The sequence below is a fragment of the Cupressus sempervirens genome, chromosome 3 (assembly GCF_028749045.1).
Source record: "Cupressus sempervirens isolate cs-2001-9-10 chromosome 3, ASM2874904v1, whole genome shotgun sequence".
NCBI classification, from domain to species: domain Eukaryota; kingdom Viridiplantae; phylum Streptophyta; class Pinopsida; order Cupressales; family Cupressaceae; genus Cupressus; species Cupressus sempervirens.
Window position 1 is genome coordinate 223,218 of NC_143120.1, and position 19,120 is coordinate 242,337.

At 37.2% G+C, this 19,120-nt stretch overlaps 1 protein-coding gene across 1 annotated transcript in view; it reads right to left on the bottom strand.

Moving 5' to 3' along the window:
• Window positions 1–15,978: 15,978 nt before the first annotated feature.
• EMB3119 (Ribose 5-phosphate isomerase, type A protein) overlaps window positions 15,979–19,120 on the bottom strand; it is a 60,234-nt gene continuing 57,092 nt past the window's right edge. The window contains exon 2 of the mRNA XM_089817962.1: window positions 15,979–16,625. Coding sequence (XP_089674088.1) covers window positions 16,344–16,625 — 282 coding nt within the window. The 3' untranslated portion in view covers window positions 15,979–16,343. The remainder of the gene's footprint in view (window positions 16,626–19,120) is intronic.

Here is a 19,120-nt window from a genome sequence, read left to right on the forward strand (position 1 = left end):
GAGAAGAAGACTTATTTGATAGAGAAGGGTGGCAGACAGTTTATAATGGATCCACTACCTAATCACATGGTGAAAGATAATGATGACAGTGTAGTTAGGCTAATTAGGGGTAAAGAATTCATGTAGATGACCAAGAAGGAAGATTTTTAGGGGTATGCCTTAATAGTAAAGCCAAAGAATGAGGTTAAGGACAAAGAGCCACTATCTACAGAGGTTGAAGACTTGTTACGACAATACCCCTCACTGGCTACAGAGGAACAACCAAAGGAATTACCATGGTCAAAAGCATATGCCATCAAATTGATTTGGTACTTGGTGCAACATTGCCAACCAAACCCACCTACAAACTCACACCCTAGCAAAATGAAGAAGTAGGCAATATTGGAGTTATTAAACAAAGGATTGGTGAGAAAGAGTTTGAGCCCATGTGAAATTTTTTTAGTTCTAGCACCTAAGAAAGATGGTAAATGGAGGCTATGTGTTGATTCAAGAGCAATCAATAAGATTACAATTAGGTATAGGTTCCCCATGCCTAGAATTGAAGATCTAATGAATTATCTAAGAGATTCATGTGTATATTCCAAGATTAATTTAAGATTGGGATATCACCAAATTAGAATCAGGCAGGGAGATGAATGGAAAATGACTTTCAAGATGAAGGACTATATGAGTGGCTAGTAATGTCATTTGGCTTGAGTAATGCTTCTAGCACCTTTATGAGATTGATGAATGAGGTATTAGTGCAATTCATTGGCAAATTTGTGATAGTCTATTTGGATGACATTTTGATCTTTAGCAGGAACAAAGAAGAGCACTTGAAGCATCTTGGAATGGTGATGAGGAAATTGCATGAAAAAAAGTTACACATCAACTTAGAAAAGTATGATTTTTTTTAATCTAAACTAATTTATCTTGGTTTTTTGATTTCAAAAGGTTGCCTAAAATGGATCCTAGTAAAGTACAAGCTATTTTGAATTGGCCTAGTCTTAAGGCATTGGGTGATGTAGGAGTTTCCATGGCTTAGCAACATTTTATAGGAAATTCATTAAGGGGTTCAGTGGGATAGTAGATCCCATACTTGACACCATCAAAGGAGGGGTAAAATGCAAATTCAAGTGGACTAAAATAGCATAAAGGAGTTTTCAATTTTTGAAGAGGAAGGTTGTAGAACTGCCCAACCTAATGTTACCTAGTTTTGATAAGGTATTCATTGTGGAGTGTGATGCTAGTAAAAATGTTATAGGGTAGTCCTAAGTTAGGAAAATCATCCCATTGCATTCTTTTCAGAGAAATTGAATGGGGCAAAGCAAAAATACTCAACTTATGATTTTGAACTATACTCCATGGTACAAACCTTGAAGAATGGAAGCATTATCGCATGCCAAAAGAATTTATAGTCTATACTGACAAGGATGCCCTCAGCTTCCTAAATAGACAAGACAAGCTCAATCACAGACATGTCAAATGGGTGGAACGAATGCAAGCCTTTAATTTTTCTATAAAGTACAAGAAGGGGACTACCAATAAGGTGACAGATGCTTTGAACGGAAGGGTTCTTGCAATCCAAAAATTCAAGTTGCAGAGTGTGGAATTAGATCATATCAAAGACCTTTATAAGGAAGACTCTGATTTTAGGGAGGCTTATAAGACTTGTTTGGATTATGCTAACACTTTCCACGGTGAGTTGTCTATTTATGTGTTGCAACATGCCTTATTGTTCAAAGGTAGCAGAGTATGCATCCCTAAGTCATCAATGAGGGAAAATATCATTAGAGAGAAGCACAATGGTGCACTTGGAGGTCATTTTGGGGCAAACAAGACACTAGAACAAGTGGCTAGATTCTTCTATTAGCTTGGAATGCAGAATGAGGTAAGGAGGTATGTTGAAAGTTTTTTAATTTATCAAAGGGCCAAAGGGACATTGTCAAATGCAAGGTTATATCAACCCTTACCCATACCTACAAAACCTTGGGACAGTTAAAGCATGGATTTTTTTCTTAGGTTACCTAAAACTACCAAGGGAGTAGACATGGTGTTTGTAGTAGTGAACAGGTTCACAAAGATGGCTCACTTCATCCCCTACAAAAGCAATCATGATGCCTCTCAAATTGAAAACCTTTTTGTCAAAGAAATAGTAAGAATTCATGGGCTACCAATGATTATAGTGACTAATAGAGACACAAAATTTGTTGGAAACTTCTAGAGAACATTGGCACACATCTAGCCTATTCATCAGCCTATCACCATCAGACAGGTGGAAAAACTGAGGTAGTGAATAGATCTTTGGGAAATTTACTTAGGTGTTTAACAAGGCAACATGGTTTGGTTTGGGATCAAGTGATCAATCAGGTAGAATATGAAATGTCCCTTTTCTGATTTTTTTTGGATATTTCCAACCTCTAATCAGATTTTCAAGATCAAACAACTAATATCACAAAGATCCACCAAATTTCTCAAGAAACCCTAAATCGGGTATGCCAGAAATTGTGCCAAAAGCTTCACAGCTTCACCTATTATTAATAAATCTGAAAGTGGAAATTTTTACAGAAATTTCAGCAGCATAACAGCCTACAAAATGACATTTCCAGATCCATATATCCTTTACACAACAGTTCTCAAATGTAGGACAAAAACTATGCTCATCGGGCTCCCGAAATTAACACAAAAATGCCCGGGAACACCACAAAAACACTAATAATCTATCTCAAAAGTTTAATCACGTCCCAATACATATATTCAGCTCTATTTTAACACCTTAAAGTCTGAAATACAGCAACAACCCAAACTGATATGAAATACTCAACTGGAAACACCAAACTCATACAAAAAACACACCCGAAAACCCACAAATTTGCACTGTTCAGCACAAAGGCAAACTCTGTATGAGCATGCACATGGAATGGCTTCAAACTCTCGTCCTTAGCCTTCTTGGAAACCTGCAAACTCCCGTTCTTGGGTCTCCCTGGAAACTTGCAAACTCCCGTTCTTGGGTCTCCTTCTCCACAGGTTTGGCAGCCTCTGAAGAATAACAAAAAATGAGCAAAAATCAAGTTCTAGAAATCAGCCCAAAATGCCTCCAAACCCCTTAAAAGAGGGCATAACTGTAACTCATGTCCAAGAGAGGTTAATGAAACATATTTTAATAATAATTTTCATTTATTAGTCCAACGGTTTCCAAAGATTAACCCCCTTTTTTCGAAACTTCACTTTCTTGGGCCTGCCTGCCTTAGCAAAGATTATTAATTTTTAATTATTTGAAAAGGGGACATGACAAGTCCTGCCCTCCCAAACATTGCTTGTCCTCAAGCAATGGCTGAATAATAAACCAATCAATCCACCTGGATCCCAAATGTAGTCATGAACTATACTACTACCAATTAACACAGGCTCCTGCAATATCCTCTACAATATGACCAAGAGGAATCCATAATCAAACTGACAATTATAGCTCAACCAAACTCCAAAATCACCACTACCATAGTCAAAAACCCATGAGACACAAACTCTTAGAACATCAAAACCCAAGTAAAGTGGACAAATCAAACTACCAACACAGTAAATACCATCAACGCATCCCATTGGCCTATACGGAATGTACAATCCAACTGTGCAACAATGGTGAACGCTCTCGAATGAAACTGTACCAAGTATGGATAATCCACACACTGTACAACTCCTGCAGTCAACACAACTCTTCAAATCACTGGCCACTATCTCATAACCATAACTCCCATGCACTGCTGATGGTGAAAAGAAATTACAAGATAAAGAGTAAGAAATGGAATCCAAACCAAATTTGCCTGCCATCAACTCCTCAAAACAAGGATCAAATGCTAACTGATGTACATACCCTGCAATATAATGTTGATTAAAAAAACCAACCTCAGTCAACAGCTCACCATGAACAAGTGATACAACCCACTGTGACTGATCACTAGCTAAGTTAGGAGATGTCATAGCCAAAGGAGTAGAATCAATAACAACACCCACTGAAGCATCACTCCCAAACTCCTGCTCTAAGTCACATATTATCAAGTTGTCAACTGCAGAACCTATCACCATGTCATGCCCATCACAACTCTCATCTTGAGGCATCAAATTGTCCCATAACTGATGATAAGCACTAGGAACCAAAGTACATCTCTGTATCATTATCTCATCAACATGGTCATCAAAGGTAAATTGATGAGCGTACCTCACAATGTAATGCCAATAGAATGCGCCAATCTCAGTTAGTGGCTCAAACTATAATCTAGATGAAACTAACTGCAATTGATCATTAACGATGTTGGAACTGACTACTACCTTCGAAGATATCACCAAGGGAGTAGTATTACTAGCAGGAACCATGCCAACTGTCGACTCACCAACATCACACATGATCTTTGATACATCTCTAGTCTCTATGCCATCAATACTAGAGACCACCACCATGTCAGGCATACAACAATCTGCTACAACACCCAACTCAACTGAACCTAACTCTAGTGGGAATGAACCTGATATGCCAATGTTAGTATCAAGAATGGATGCATCCCCATCTCCACTATCTCTGACAATCTCAGCCATGGACATCCTCGGATCACCAAACACCACAGCTTGTGACTATATAGAATCAGGTACAGATTGTAGTTGCTCTAACTCCATGGTCACCTTAGCCAAATGAAATTGTGACTCCTTGAAAGCCAACTGTGTACTCTCAAGAATCTCAGAAGTCACCTCAAGCTGCTCAGTAAGCTCACTCACCTCATCTTCCTTGGCCAACAATGCATCATATGCTGTACTGCCCCACTTCATAAGATAATCTCTATCGGCTACCAACTGCATATAATCCTGTCTCAGAATCTGGATAGCCTCCCATAAAGAGTGGAACTCTGTCAAGGAAAGATAACTGCCTCCCTGCTCATCACTAGTAGGAGAACCCCATCCATAAACTGCTAACAACTGACGAGCAGCATCGAAATGCTGGCAAGTGATAGCAATGTCTCGGTCACTAACTCTCAACTGATTAGACACATGATGGCAGTGGCTTGACTGTCTCCTACAAACCTCCTCTAATGCACTGTCTAAAGGAGTATCCTCAAAGTTACTAGTCTCTAGAGTATTACCATCCATATCCTGTGAATCAAATCTAAAACTCATATCAACATACAGAGTATCAAAAACATTAGCATTGTTGTCCAACTCCTCTATACCCAAGGAAACTAAGTCTTCAAACTGGATGTCATCAATGCCAATATGATCCTAGGACTCATCTATACACACTACCAAATATGAAATATCATCAACACATTCCAGCAAGTATGGTCGACTGGATATATGAACAAAACCCAACATCGGTGTATAAAAACTAATACCAACATCAGACAAGATACTGGCACAAGAAAAGACAACACCGTGTAATCTGCTAATCAAATCCATGATAGAACCCAAACAAACACTGCTACCAAAAAGTGTTAAAGATCTCCAGTCAACTGAATCCCAAATGCCAATATAACAATCTCGAGTCAATATCCGTAAACTAGAATCAACTGGTAACTCAAGCAAACTCCTCACCTGAGTAATATGACCAATATCAACTAACTCCACATACCTGTCATGATGAGATAATGAAGTCACAATACTATCTTTGTTCTCCTTTAGCTGGTTGGACAAATCATGTCAAGTACTACCAGCCTCAATCTCATGTGATGAAGCATCTAACTGTGCCTGGTACTCTTTCTCAGCAAAGTCATGAATGCTTAATGTCTGCTCATCTCTACCAAGTATCTCACCATCCTGCACAACAACATCCTCATAATCATCATCTGAACCCACTACATTGTAGTCACTGCCTGTTGTAGCTATACCATCCTGAATACCTGTGGCATCACCCTTTGACGGCCTGTAAACAATTGTCTCAATTTGAGTATCAAGTTGACCATTACTATCAATCTGTGTAATATCCTTTCCCACCACCTCCTGTGGCAGAGTAGAATCTGAGACCTCTACCTGGCTATCAGTTAGTTTCTCAAACTCCTCATGCAAGTTCTTGGGAATTGTGTCATCTGTCCTGTGAGAAAATTTGCCAAATAGAAATCCAGTCAACTTATCCACCTTAGCTGGGTCGGACAACATGTCATTCATTATACGGTGGTGCTCAACCAACTGTTCAGACATGTCATGGCTTATTTTCATAAGTTTATCTCGAATGTCTAAATAACCATCCTTTCTACTGTTTTGACTCTGGATATCAATTGTCCAAGATCGTGTCCTCTGAGACTCTGTACTATACCTGTCCATTCTGGATAAAGTAGAGTGTAACCCCAATAGGATATAACTTCTTCAAACACCAAGAACTAACATGCAAATGATTAGAAGTAGCATGAAACCATAGATTTTGACATGCAACTGATTAGAAGCAACATGCAACCACCAAATTCACCAAGAACTAACATGCAAATGATTAGAAGTAGCATGCAACCATAAATTTTGACATGTAGCTGATTAGAAGCAACATGCAATCATAAATTATGACATGCAAGATCTGGGTAGTTGTCAAAACTGACATGCAAGATCTGGGCAGTTGTCAAAACTGACATGCAAGATCTGGGTAGTTGTCAAAACTGACATGCAAACTTCTACAACCACCAAATTCACCAAGAACTAATATGAAAATGATTAGAAGTAGCATGCAACCATAAATTTTGACATGCAGCTGATTAGAAGCAACATGCAACCATAAATTATGACATGCAAGATTTGGGTAGTTGTCAAAACTGAAATGCAAGATTTGGGTAGTTGTCAAAACTGACATGGAAACTTCTACAAATCCTCAGGCTGGCAAGATCATGGCTCTGATACCACTGAAATGTCCCTTTTCTGATTTTTTTTTTGATATTTCCAACCTCTAATCAGATTTTCAAGATCAAACAACTAATATCACAAAGATCCACCAAATTTCTCAAGAATCCCCAAATCGGGTATGCCAGAAATTGTGCCAAAAGCTTCACAGCTTCACCTATTATTAATAAATCTGAAAGTGGAAATTTTTACAAAAATTTCAGCAGCATAACAGCCTACAAAATGACATTTCCAAATCCATATATCCTTTACACAACAGTTCTCAAATGTAGGACAAAAACTATGCTCATCGGGCTCCCGAAATTAACACAAAAATGCTCGGAAACACCACAAAAACACTAATAATCTATCTCAGAAGTTTAATCACGTCCCAATACATATATTCAGCTCTATTTTAACACCTTAAAGTCTGAAATACAGCAGCAACCCAAACTGATATGAAATACTCAACTGGAAACACCAAACTCATACAAAAAACACACCCGAAAACCCACAAATTTGCATTGTTCAGCACAAAGAAAAACTTTGTATGAGCATGCACATGTAATGGCTTCAAACTCCCGTCCTTAGCCTTCTTGTAAACCTGCAAACTCCCATTCTTGGGTCTCCCTGGAAACCTGCAAACTCCCGTTCTTGGGTCTCCTTCTCCACAAGTTTGGCAGCCTCTGAAGAATAACAAAGAATGAGCAAAAATCAAGTTCTGAAAATCAGCCCAAAATGCCTCCAAACCCCTTAAAAGAGGGCATAATTGTAACTCATGTCCAAGAGAGGTTAATGAAACATATTTTAATAATAATTTTCATTTATTAGTCCAACGGTTTCCAAAGATTAACCCCCTTTTTCTGAAACTTCACTTTCTTGGGCCTGCCTGCCTTAGCAAAGATTATTAATTTTTAATTATTTGAAAAGGGGACATGACAGAATATGCCTACAATGACTCAGTTAACAGATCCATAGGTTCAACGTATGTTCGCATCCTTGTGGAGATGGATGCCTCCAAGGGGCTCCTAGCAATGTTGATGTTGGCTTCTCCAAATGGTTCTTGGATTCAAGTTCTTGATTGTGAGGGTATTCCTTTCAAATGTAGGAAATGTCATAAGACCGGCCATCTCGCTCTGTGATGCTCCTTTGAGAAGTTTAGATCGAAGAAATCGCCTTCTTGGAGGTTGGGGGTTTCGGATGATCAGTATACAGTTTAGAAAGTATCCACAAATGTGGATGGGTTAGATAGCTCTTCTCATATTGATTTCACTTTGGTTGAGGATTTTGTTGTTGTTTCCGATGATTCGAAGGTTGCCCCTACAACGGATTTGAATCAGAATGTTTTTTTCGACCCATTGTCTGCAATTGTTTCTGTTGATTCAATTGTTGTCCCTTTGGTTGCTTTGGGTCAGAATGTTGATGTTGTCCCTTTTTTTGCTACTGACTCTGTCCAAAACATTGTTGTTGGTTCTCCTGTTGCAGGGGTTTTGTGGGTTAGTGGGGATGGGCAGAAGGTTGCTAGGAAGGTGGAGGATGGTTGGACATCACTTAGAGGGGAAAAAAAAGAAAAATCCTTCAAACCTTCATTTGATATGTCTTTATGTTCTCAAAAGACTGGACCAAAATGTAAATCTTGATGGTTTGTAGCTTCTTGGGTTATGTGCCCTCTTGTTGGGAACTTTGGTGTGTCCCTGTTGTTTGTCAAGTGGTTTTCCATAGTTGTTTTAAGATCCTCATTGTTATATCTTTCTTGTCATTTGTAAAAGGTTTCGAGTCCTTTCAAAACCTATTTTTACTTGATTAAAACAAATCCATAGGGAGAACACCTTTTGAGGTAATCTATGGGTTTCACCCAAGGGGACCCATGGAACTAAGGGATTTACATGAAATGAAGGCAAGAAGTGTCATAGGGGAGACACTTGTAGAGTTAATGAAGACAATGCATGACCAAGTGAAGGATTATCTAGAGAAGTTAGTGGCAAAATATAAGGACAGAGCATATCAAAAGAAGGAGATTCATTTCAAGTTTGGGGACCTAGTCATGGCATTCCTCAACAAAGATAGGTTACCTGAAGGACCAAGTAGTAAACTCCAAATGAAGAGAATTGGTCCATGCAAAATTTTGCACAAATATGGCAACAATGCATATGAGCTTGAATTACTACAAGGGATAGGTATCTCGCCTATCTTCAATGTGGCAAACCTTACATTATTCAAAGGGGACAGTAGCAGCATGAGTCAAGATAGTGAGAACAAGGCAAATTTTGAGATAGAATGGGTGAAGGACTTACCATCCAACAAACCACTGCAATTGGAGTGCATACTAGACACCAAAATAGTCAAGAAGACAAGAAACAAAACCTACAAGGAGTACCTAGTGAAATGGAAAGGCCTACCAGAGGAAAAAGCAATATGGATGACAGAGGAAGACATTGTGAAACATGGCACCACTCTCTAGCACCTGGCAACTCAAGGGACTTGAGTTCTTCAACTACGGGAGTATGGTGCAAGGGCCCAATGTCCTAACCAGTCAAGTCAAACAACAATTTTGATGTGTTAGTATGGTAATAAGTGTCTAAGATTGATATAAATCAATATGTTAGGTTTCAAGCATTTTAGTGTTCATTTAAGCAATTTTGATCATGTTTGTAATACGACCTATGTTCAAGGTCTGGGTTAGTCAACATTGGGATTTGACCAAAAATATGCATTTTCATGTTTGTAATGAGTATATTGTTATTTAGTATGCATTTGAATCCATTTGAGGGTATTTAGAGGTTAGAGGCATTAAAAATGAAAATGTTGTCAAAAATGTTGTCAAGCAACAATTTTTGCTACTAAGCAATTTTGCAACTTTTTGAGAATTTTTGTAAGGCCAACAATCATGGTTATTGAATGATCGATCAAACATGTAAGAAGCTGAAAGGTCCAATGATATGACCTATATCTTGATGTATTCCAACCAAGAAAAGAGTTGTTGAGTTGAGGAGTTGAAGTAATAAAGTAATTTCAAGTTTTTGGTGGGAAATTTTGTGCAGGACAAGTATAGTTTTGACATCTAATTGTATTTGGTAACAATTTGTACATTTTTCAGTGTAGATAGTTTCCTTTTGGCTTATACGAGATGTGCTAAATCATTTGGTCATTGTAAATAAATTTGCATAAAATTTTGGATTTATTTTTGTTCACTAGTTACCCTAACATGTAACTAGGGTTTGAAGCAAAATGGACTCTCCCTCCTAAACCTCACAGTGGAAAATCCTGAAACTTGGTATGCATAAGGGGTCTAGGATGGAGTTCAAGCTATTAAAGTTTATTTTCTTACTACCCACCAACTTGGAGTCCTTTTGAGGTCATTAGGGTAAGCATCTTCATGTGCTTAGCGAATAGACAGTCAAAGAAAGTGTTGTAGAGATCAGTAGGAGAGGTATGGATGCTTGAGACCGTTGGAGTTCGAGATGTTTTAGGTGCAAGGTAGTGAAATAGGGCTACAAGGAAGAGCCCCAATTAGGTCTCCCAATGCAAGTTTGTTGTTTGAGGTTGGTAGAGTCCCCAAAATCTTTTGTTTGGTCTTGAAATCTTGGAAAGAGATGGAAAGTAGTGTAAAGGAGTGTAGGAATGCTTGAGATCTTGGAGGGTGCAAGGGAGTAAGGTGTAAAGTGAAGTTTGGATGCCTTTTGGAGGCTTGTTGTGTACCTAGAAGGTAGAGGTGAGAGGGGATAGAAACATTATTCACCACATTTCTAGCTAGTGGTAGATCCTGAGGGACTTGGAGAAGTATTGGTAAGGCTTAGGAGAAGCTCAAGGAAGGAATTGTGAGAGTATTTGGTATTTACACCCACTACTTGCATCAATCTTCCTGCAAACTTCCCAAAGTACCAACCTATCATCTACAAAACAAGGCAACATAGGAGGAAAATCTTGAAAACTTCCAATGCAAATGTAAGTAAACCAAGGATATTGTATGAAGAGGCTTACATAAGTGCTGATGAGACTAGTTGCTTTAGGAGAAATTTGAAGTCCTACATCTCCTTGCAACTCTTTGGCTATGAGCATAGAAAAGGCATCATTCACCGTGTGAAAGTGTGCATTGCTTTTTTTCACTTGCAACTGGGGATAGTAATTATAGATTTGTGTAGCTACATTGTATTCCTCATATGGATTGAGGCCAAGCCATGATTTCATACTAGAAATTGCATACATAACATATGAAGACATGTAGAATCCCTGATTCATATTGAATTCAGGCAACTGACAATGAAGGGCATCACTAATCACTTCTCCCCAGTCAACGAATTGTTTTCCAGTGGTGATGGTACTGATGTACAAAAACATCCAATCTTGAAAGTCTTTAGTTGTCTCATTTCTCACTATTCTACTAAGAATAATGATCATATCAGAAATGTCCTCATTAAAAAGGTTTCTACGCAATGCTCTTGGTAACTGCGACTGTCCTCTTCTAGGTTGATCCAGCCAACTCTTTGCAATAACATTCAAACATGCCTTCCTATTTCAATAAAAATACCCTTGAGCACCTTCTTTAGATATTTGTGTGAATTCTTTTCTTACTAGCAACCTAAATGTGATGGAGATAGAAACCGAATCCAACCTCGCCACAACATTACCTCCTAAAGTCTTAATGTCTCTAGAATTTTGATCATATGCCTTGATAGATTCCAAAACTCATTTGGTACACTGAACTACGAGCGGATGTCCTCTTACATTAGCTAACCCACTGTCCAATGTTCATTGTGGCAAAGGTGATCTATCCTCTTTGCTCATTGCCTACCAAAAATTTGCAATGTTAATGTGTCCCATTTTGGTATCTGATATCTCAGAAAGTGTGCTTGTCAATATTACTAGGGTTCCTTGCCTTGGAATTTGTACCTCATAATATTGTTTATAACTCCTTGTCCTAGTGAGATGTCGAATGCGACTTCAATGTTCCCTATGCTTCAAATTCTTTAATCTATCCCCTTTAGATAATCATAAAACACTATCAAAGTCCCTATTGTTTGTAGAAGCCCCCGTATTTACTTGAGACATTCTATCAATAGTTTGAGTGTCGATGAATTATTGGTGCCATCAAACTTTTACTTGAATGGATATATTAGGATGACATGTAGCATAGGAAGGCGAAAGTTGACAAAGGACTTCACAAAAAACCATTTTAACACCTGCAGTTGTGTCTATCTTGCCAAGTGCACACATATTCTGCGAATATTGAGATCACATCTTGATATGGAATTTCATCAAATAGTTAATGGATCTTGCCATTATATTATGTTCACGTCAAATGGGCATTTGATCATACATATTAGGCCCATTCGTATATGCATATACATAAGCATTTTGTCAAATAGATGTCATGTTAGCATCTTGTGTCTGATTCCATACATTACTTACATCTAAATTAAGTCTCCCTTATCGTCTGCATTGGATGGTAGCATCAGAATGACTTTCAGCATGCTCTGTACCTTCAAACTCTGTCTGGTGGCTCACATAGCTCTGTTGATACTACACGATGTATGCTCCTTGATCAACGATTTCATGCTAAGAATGGTGACAGAGGATGTAATTTGGAATATGAGGCAACATATTAGGTGACAACTTCTACAAATCTGGATGTCGCGGGTTGCAAGAATGAAGGCCCTTGTTCAAACAGTGCACACACCTTGTCTATGCATGTTTTATGTGTCTGTTTGGAATCTTTGAGATTGGTGAGTCAAAACTCATAACCGCGAGTTGGGGTGGTCGAGCACTCAGTCAACACATTATGGACTCCTGCTTTGGCCCGCGGCTCATTCCTTTGAATGCTTCCAGCAACACTTTATATGAAACGATATTTCTCAAGGTATTCAGTCAAACGGTTTACGTGCCTTGTCTATGTTTTCACGTTGAGCATTTGTGGTGTTCATCTTTACACCTGCCACCTGAATTGCTTGAAATCATTATGTCAAACAGTCGCGTGCCTTGCCTGTCATCTTTAAATGCGGTTACCCTCCACGGATCAAGGATTATATGTGCAACTTGCGATTAATACAACTCGCTCTTTGATACGAACTGCTCATCTTGGAGTACTATCAAATAGCTTAGATGCTTGTTAATGATTCCAAATTTCAAATTGAAACCCACGGACATTTTGTCAATTAGTTTACTTGTATTATGCTTTACCAACGCTTCCTAGCTTCGATTTGGTTGAATGATTGTCCTCGTGTCCTCCATACTTATACCCATGAGATGGCCAGCGCTTTCAAGCGTTCGGTCAAACAATTGGAACATTGTCTATGCTTCCCAGTTTTGCATGTGTCCAGTGTGGTATTTTTGCATATGTCCATTGTGGTATTTTATCAAACATGTCATAAACATTCTGAACACCGTCTCAACAAACATGTTTTCTGCATGCCGCACCACTACTGCATTTTATGACATCTCATGAGAAGTTTCCTTAGCGGCAAGAATGTTTGATTCAAGATGACAATCTGCAACTATGAACACAACTTTCACATTTGGCATACAGATTTGGGATTCAGGTTTAGATTAGGGAAGAAACTTTTAGATGAAGTTCAGATCCAAACTCAAACCTCTTAACTTTAATCTTTGAAAAGGTTTTAGTACGTGGAAAGAGAGTGGTTTTAGTACGTAGTGAGAGAGGAGTTTGAGTTCGTAGTGAAAGCACTTCCTTGTACATAATGAGAGAATGGGAGCATTAGTACATGAGAAGTCGGAATTTTAAGTACCTAGTTCACATCTCAAATTTGCTCTCACTTAAAAATTACCTTGGTTTTAACCCCTTGAGTAACTATCATGGTAACAATAATAAGGGTACTTGTTGATGGTCCACCCTTATGAACCCATTCTTCCCCATTAAACAAACTTCTTAACAAAGTTGATCATTCAGAAATTTGCTAGTGTCATTGAATAAGTTTCATCAAATGAATCTGATCAAGTCCTTGTCATTGTCTTTTATATTTGCCTTCAATGGCTAATTATATAAGAATTAAATAATTGTTTTGATACTCTGTTCATCACTTCTTATTCTTTTTTTCTTTGGGGGATATCCGAGCGGTTTAGTTGCTGTAAGGTTTAAGACTTATGCTTGAGAAAAATAAGTGTAGGTGGGCCTCTTTCAAGTATAATATGGTAAAATATGTTAGATAATAAACTTACTGAACATCCAACTTTCTAAAATATAATTCATAATTTGACAATCAAAAGATATTAATTTACATTTACATTTCAATTTTAAGTAATTAAATGAATTGAAATTGCTTAGCAAAACTTTGGAAACAATTCTACTAAAGATATTCTATAGGTCATCCAAACAATGAATATAATTCTTTAATTTTATTTATCTTAATCAATTAATCATTAAATATAAATGTTAGATTATTTTTTATTAACTCATAACGTTTTAGCTTAATCTATTAAAAAATGTTTTTTTTTATTGTGCAAAATTTCTTAAGGCTAAATTTTTTTTAAAGATCTAAAAACTTTGAATTTTATAATTCCATACATAATTTGATTAAGAAAGTTCATGCTTTTGTTTTTCTTTGTTCTACACTAGTTTTTTTCTTTATTCTACACTTGTTTGCATCTTGACAATCCACACAATATTGGACAATCAAAGTAACCACTTCAAATACTTTGAAAACAAGTTTTTACTTTTCTCTTCCCATCACAATTCTTGCATTCCAAAAACATGTTTGTGTTTGGATTGTGAATGTTCTCAACAAGTGCATGTATTTTATTATAATTTGTATAATAGCAATCAATATATAAGTTAAATATTTTATTATCGTCAATGCCAGTTTTCATGTTCATGTATTGTTTTGATTTTTACATTTACTATTTTATAAACTTTGCAAAACTCAACTTTTAAATTACAAATGATACATTTAAATTTTTTTTAAATATATTTGAAATTTAAAATCTATTCATTATTCGTTACATTATAATTTTTAAAAACACATAAGTTTACAATCAAATCAAATTATCTTATAATATAATCATATTATTTTCCTTCGTTTATTAAGTTAATGTATACTTTTTTTCTATATTAGTGTGTCTAAAAATCTAAAAATTTCATTAGAATAACTAATCCTTAAATACTAACAGAATGAAAATCAATTATTCTATTCTTTTTCATTTCCTTAGTTCAGTTTTTTTAAACAAAATCTTCCATTTTGTGAAGAAAATTCTGATTATCTACTTACGGAAGGCAGCGACTCCAGCTCAACAGAGCTCTTATTCTATATGTTGTGTGGTTGTATCTGGCGTTAACAGGTCAATCTTACGATGCAATGGCTAACATGGCTGTTTTTACTGGCTCACTTTTCCCTTTTCCCCTTACAAGTTGAACTTCAAATGGTTTGTTCGAGCTTGTCCCTTCATGTTTAACATTCTACAGAACTCTCCTCAGCCGAAGTCGAATTATATCAAGGGACAAGCTTCTGAAGTTCAACTTGAGGGGGGAAAGAGGATCCAATACAAAGAGCCAGGCATCTAAACCTCCAAATGAAGTTAATTATGCAATATTCAAGTTCAAATCAAGCAGTTTCAACATAATTACTGGAATTAAAATCTGAAGAGAATTTATATTGCTGAGCTTGGTGGAAATAGTGTTGTTAATGTGGAGGAAGAGAGTCACCATCTAGAGAATATGATTGATTATGCAGGGGAGAAGATCCGATGTTGCTTCTGGTCCTTTTGTGGATTGTATCATGAACAACTGTCTCAACTTTTTGTTTTGCTCTTAAAGCCTCTTATGAGCTATTCCTTCTACTCTATTATTTAAGCTCATTGTAATCTTTTTTTTAAAAGTGATGCTTAAGAGCTTAAATGTTTGCATAGGCAGAACTTTTGTGCAAATATCATCTGTGATTTGATTCTGCTTCAAGACTGTTGGCAGAACTTTCCTTAGTGGTATCTCTTCTGGTTTGTTAGGTTAGGATTCACTTAGCTCTCTCCTACTCTTGTTTAGTCTGTTCTGTCGGCTCTTTTATCTATGTTCAGGCTGATCTGTTTTGCCCATTTCATTGTGTTACTTGGAGCTTAATGTAGCTATTTGTAATATTATTCTTTTGTCCAATTAAAAATATATAGGTCTTCAGAAAAAGACAATAAATCAACCTTAAACAATAGATCCAAGCATTGACTCAAAATGTAAATACCTTTACACTCCAGAAATCAGATTCATAGTTGTTGTGGAGCATTATTTCTTCAGATATGGTTATATTGAGGATTGATACACTCAAACAAACAAGTTTCATTTAGAATCCACTTTAAAAAATCTACATTGGTAGTGATGTAAACTCGGTGCCCAATTCAATCTAGGCTCCATGAAAACACCAAACCTGGCAACAAAGGAAATTACATCATAGAAGCTTTTTAAGAAGACAACTTAAATCTCGATAATCTGCCATCAACCAGCATTGCATCTGTTATTGTGATTGACAATAGAGATGCATCAATTGCCTGTGAAGTTAGAAGCTGGTAAAATACCTTCTGTTTCTCTGTCACTTTGATTTGACTGAGACACCATCAGATCCAGCAATTATGACAGCTGTAGCCATGTCGAGAAAAAGACCGTGCTCCACAACACCCTCAAATCCTAAAATTGCACGGCTGGCAGCTCTGGCATCCTTAATTGGGTTCTCAAAATACAAATCTACAATATAATTTGAATTATCTGTCACATAAGGCTTTTCACCATCCATACGCAACTTAGCCTGGCAACCCTCTGCATCAAAAAGTTCCTGGAGCCGCTGAGCATTGTACTTCCAGCAGAAGGGCACCACCTGTACAATCACATTGTGTATTAGGCACTTGATATAGATTAATAACTAAATTGAGTTTTGTGAAAAAAATCTTCAAACATGAAGAAAAAACATACATTAGAGGGAAAAAAAATCCTCTGGTTTCCTATCAGACTAGGCTGTTTAAAGTAAAGTCAGTCTGATGGCTTGCACACGAGGTGGTATTCCTCTATTTAAAATAGCTCACCCAGCTATTGTAAGACAGCAATTATTATGCAAACTGACATTACACAGTTAACCACAATTAGGATAGAAATAGAATGAGTGTTTCAGTTAGATTTGAACATCCAAATCCTGTATAAACTATTAATGTTGTACAATCAGTGTGAAGTAAAATTGTAATGACCCATTTCACTAAGCCAATGCATGAGACCCGTGTGCTTCTCAATGAGCAAAGGATGATTGCTAGAGAAGTATATATTGGTGAGGATTGGTTTTATTCTTTTGTCCCTTGTATTCTTAGGAGTTTTGGAGTACTTCCTATTACTTAGGGGCATTTAAGTGTAACCCGGGTGCGCACACCCAGGTCAAAAACCTGAAGCACCCAGTGTGGGTGCGTCATGCACCCGAGTACCCCCGCTGGCCGAAAATGCGCCACCACACCTCGGCCACACTGGTCGAGCGAACGGGTGGTTCGCGGGTGCTCAGGTGCGGGGGTGCTCCCAAGGTGCTTGCGGGGTGCTCCTAGGGTGCTCGTGGGGTGCGGCCGGCTGAATGGCCCAAAAAGTTTTAAAAATAAGAACTTTTTCTTTTCTTTTTTTATTTGTTTTTATGCATACTTAAAGAGCACTTGGGATGATTTCATTCTCATTATTGACATTTTGTCATTTTGTTGATTGTACTCACTTTGATATGGCTACGATACATTATTTCATTTCACTGTTTCATGCTACTCGGCTCATTGTCATCGTGAGCATCTTTATGATATATCATATATTATATTTATATTTGAACAATGAATTTTGAATCTTGCCTCTTGAACTAAGTTAATTTGTTAAATGGTCATTGGTAATGGTTATGAAGTTTCAACTTTCAAGTTTGAACTTATGGTTTGTGAAAAGCATTTCAATTTTTTCTATTCAACTATATTTGGTATGTTATATAATATATTGAAGTATCATTTCATAATTAGCATTTTCAGTCATATATATATATATATAACACACACACACACACACACAATGCAACCACCCCCCCCTGCACCCCCACCATCCCCAAATTGAGGCCCTTTTTTTTCCTGCACCCGAAACTCAACCCAACATCCCCCCGCACCACCGCACCCCCGCGCCGGGGTAACACTGGCATTTACTAAGTCCTAGAGGGTATTTTAATGAGTGTTGAACCATTAGTCTCCTTGTGTGGAGTTCATCCTGAGGAGAACTGATTCCTCAACATTTTTCATGCCCTATTCGTGCCCTTGGGAAAACTTACTCATATTTCTAGGGATTTCTTAAGGACTAGATCGACAAAACTATGTCATGCACCCTGTCATTGGATACAGTTGTCAGTTGTTTATAATGCTTTATATCAAGTCTTTCTGGCAAGTACTTCTCAAGCACGGTTGATATTCTTATAAGAAGTCAAAGTTATTACACTGATGCCATGCTATGGGGGACTTTTATTAAGTGACTTATGTCATATCAAATTAAAAAGTTTTTTATATTACACATTAAGGATGCACGCTAGGTTTTTTGAAACTAGCCAATGAGTAAATAAAAGCCAACCAACATTGACAGGATTATTCTATGCTTATTCCACATTTTTGAGACGAGATAGTTACATCAGACAGAACTCATCTACTGATCTCATCCAGACACCAGAGGATAAAACCCATTTGGATTCTTGTTAGCAATCTCATCCAGAGTTGTGTCAAGCTGAAAAATTCTCTTCTTTTGGTACACTAGTTTTTGGGGCATCTAGAGCAGAAGTACTCAGTACCATCAGTTCAAATTTCAGAAATATCTTCCACCAGATGGCTGAGCTCTAATTGGTTTCATATTACTATATTGATACAAATCAAACAGGCTTATTATTGGTTCCATATTACTATATTGATGTAATCCAACAGGTTTTTTTATTACTATTTGTCCATTGACATACTCCAACAGATATTATCAATAAAGTACAGCTCTAGGGTTTGTTATGTAACACTGTAATGCAATGTTCCTTTCTTTCTGGTATCATTCTGATTCTAAAATTAAAAAATAATTGGCATTACAGAAATTGGGTTACTGATTCCTCAACATTGATGGCACTTCTAGAGCATGCTTTTTTAGAGATTTCTCAAGTAATCTAATTGTTCCAGCCATGAGGAAACTGAAGGGAGCAAATTGCCAAATAAAGAAGCAGAGGTGCATTGACTTTTTCTTGGGCTTCACAGGGCAATCAATATGGTTTAATCTTACTTTAAAAGGGAACTCAATAGTGACATTTAGCACCATCAGAAACCACGGCTTTGTAAACTGGAAGGTAAATAA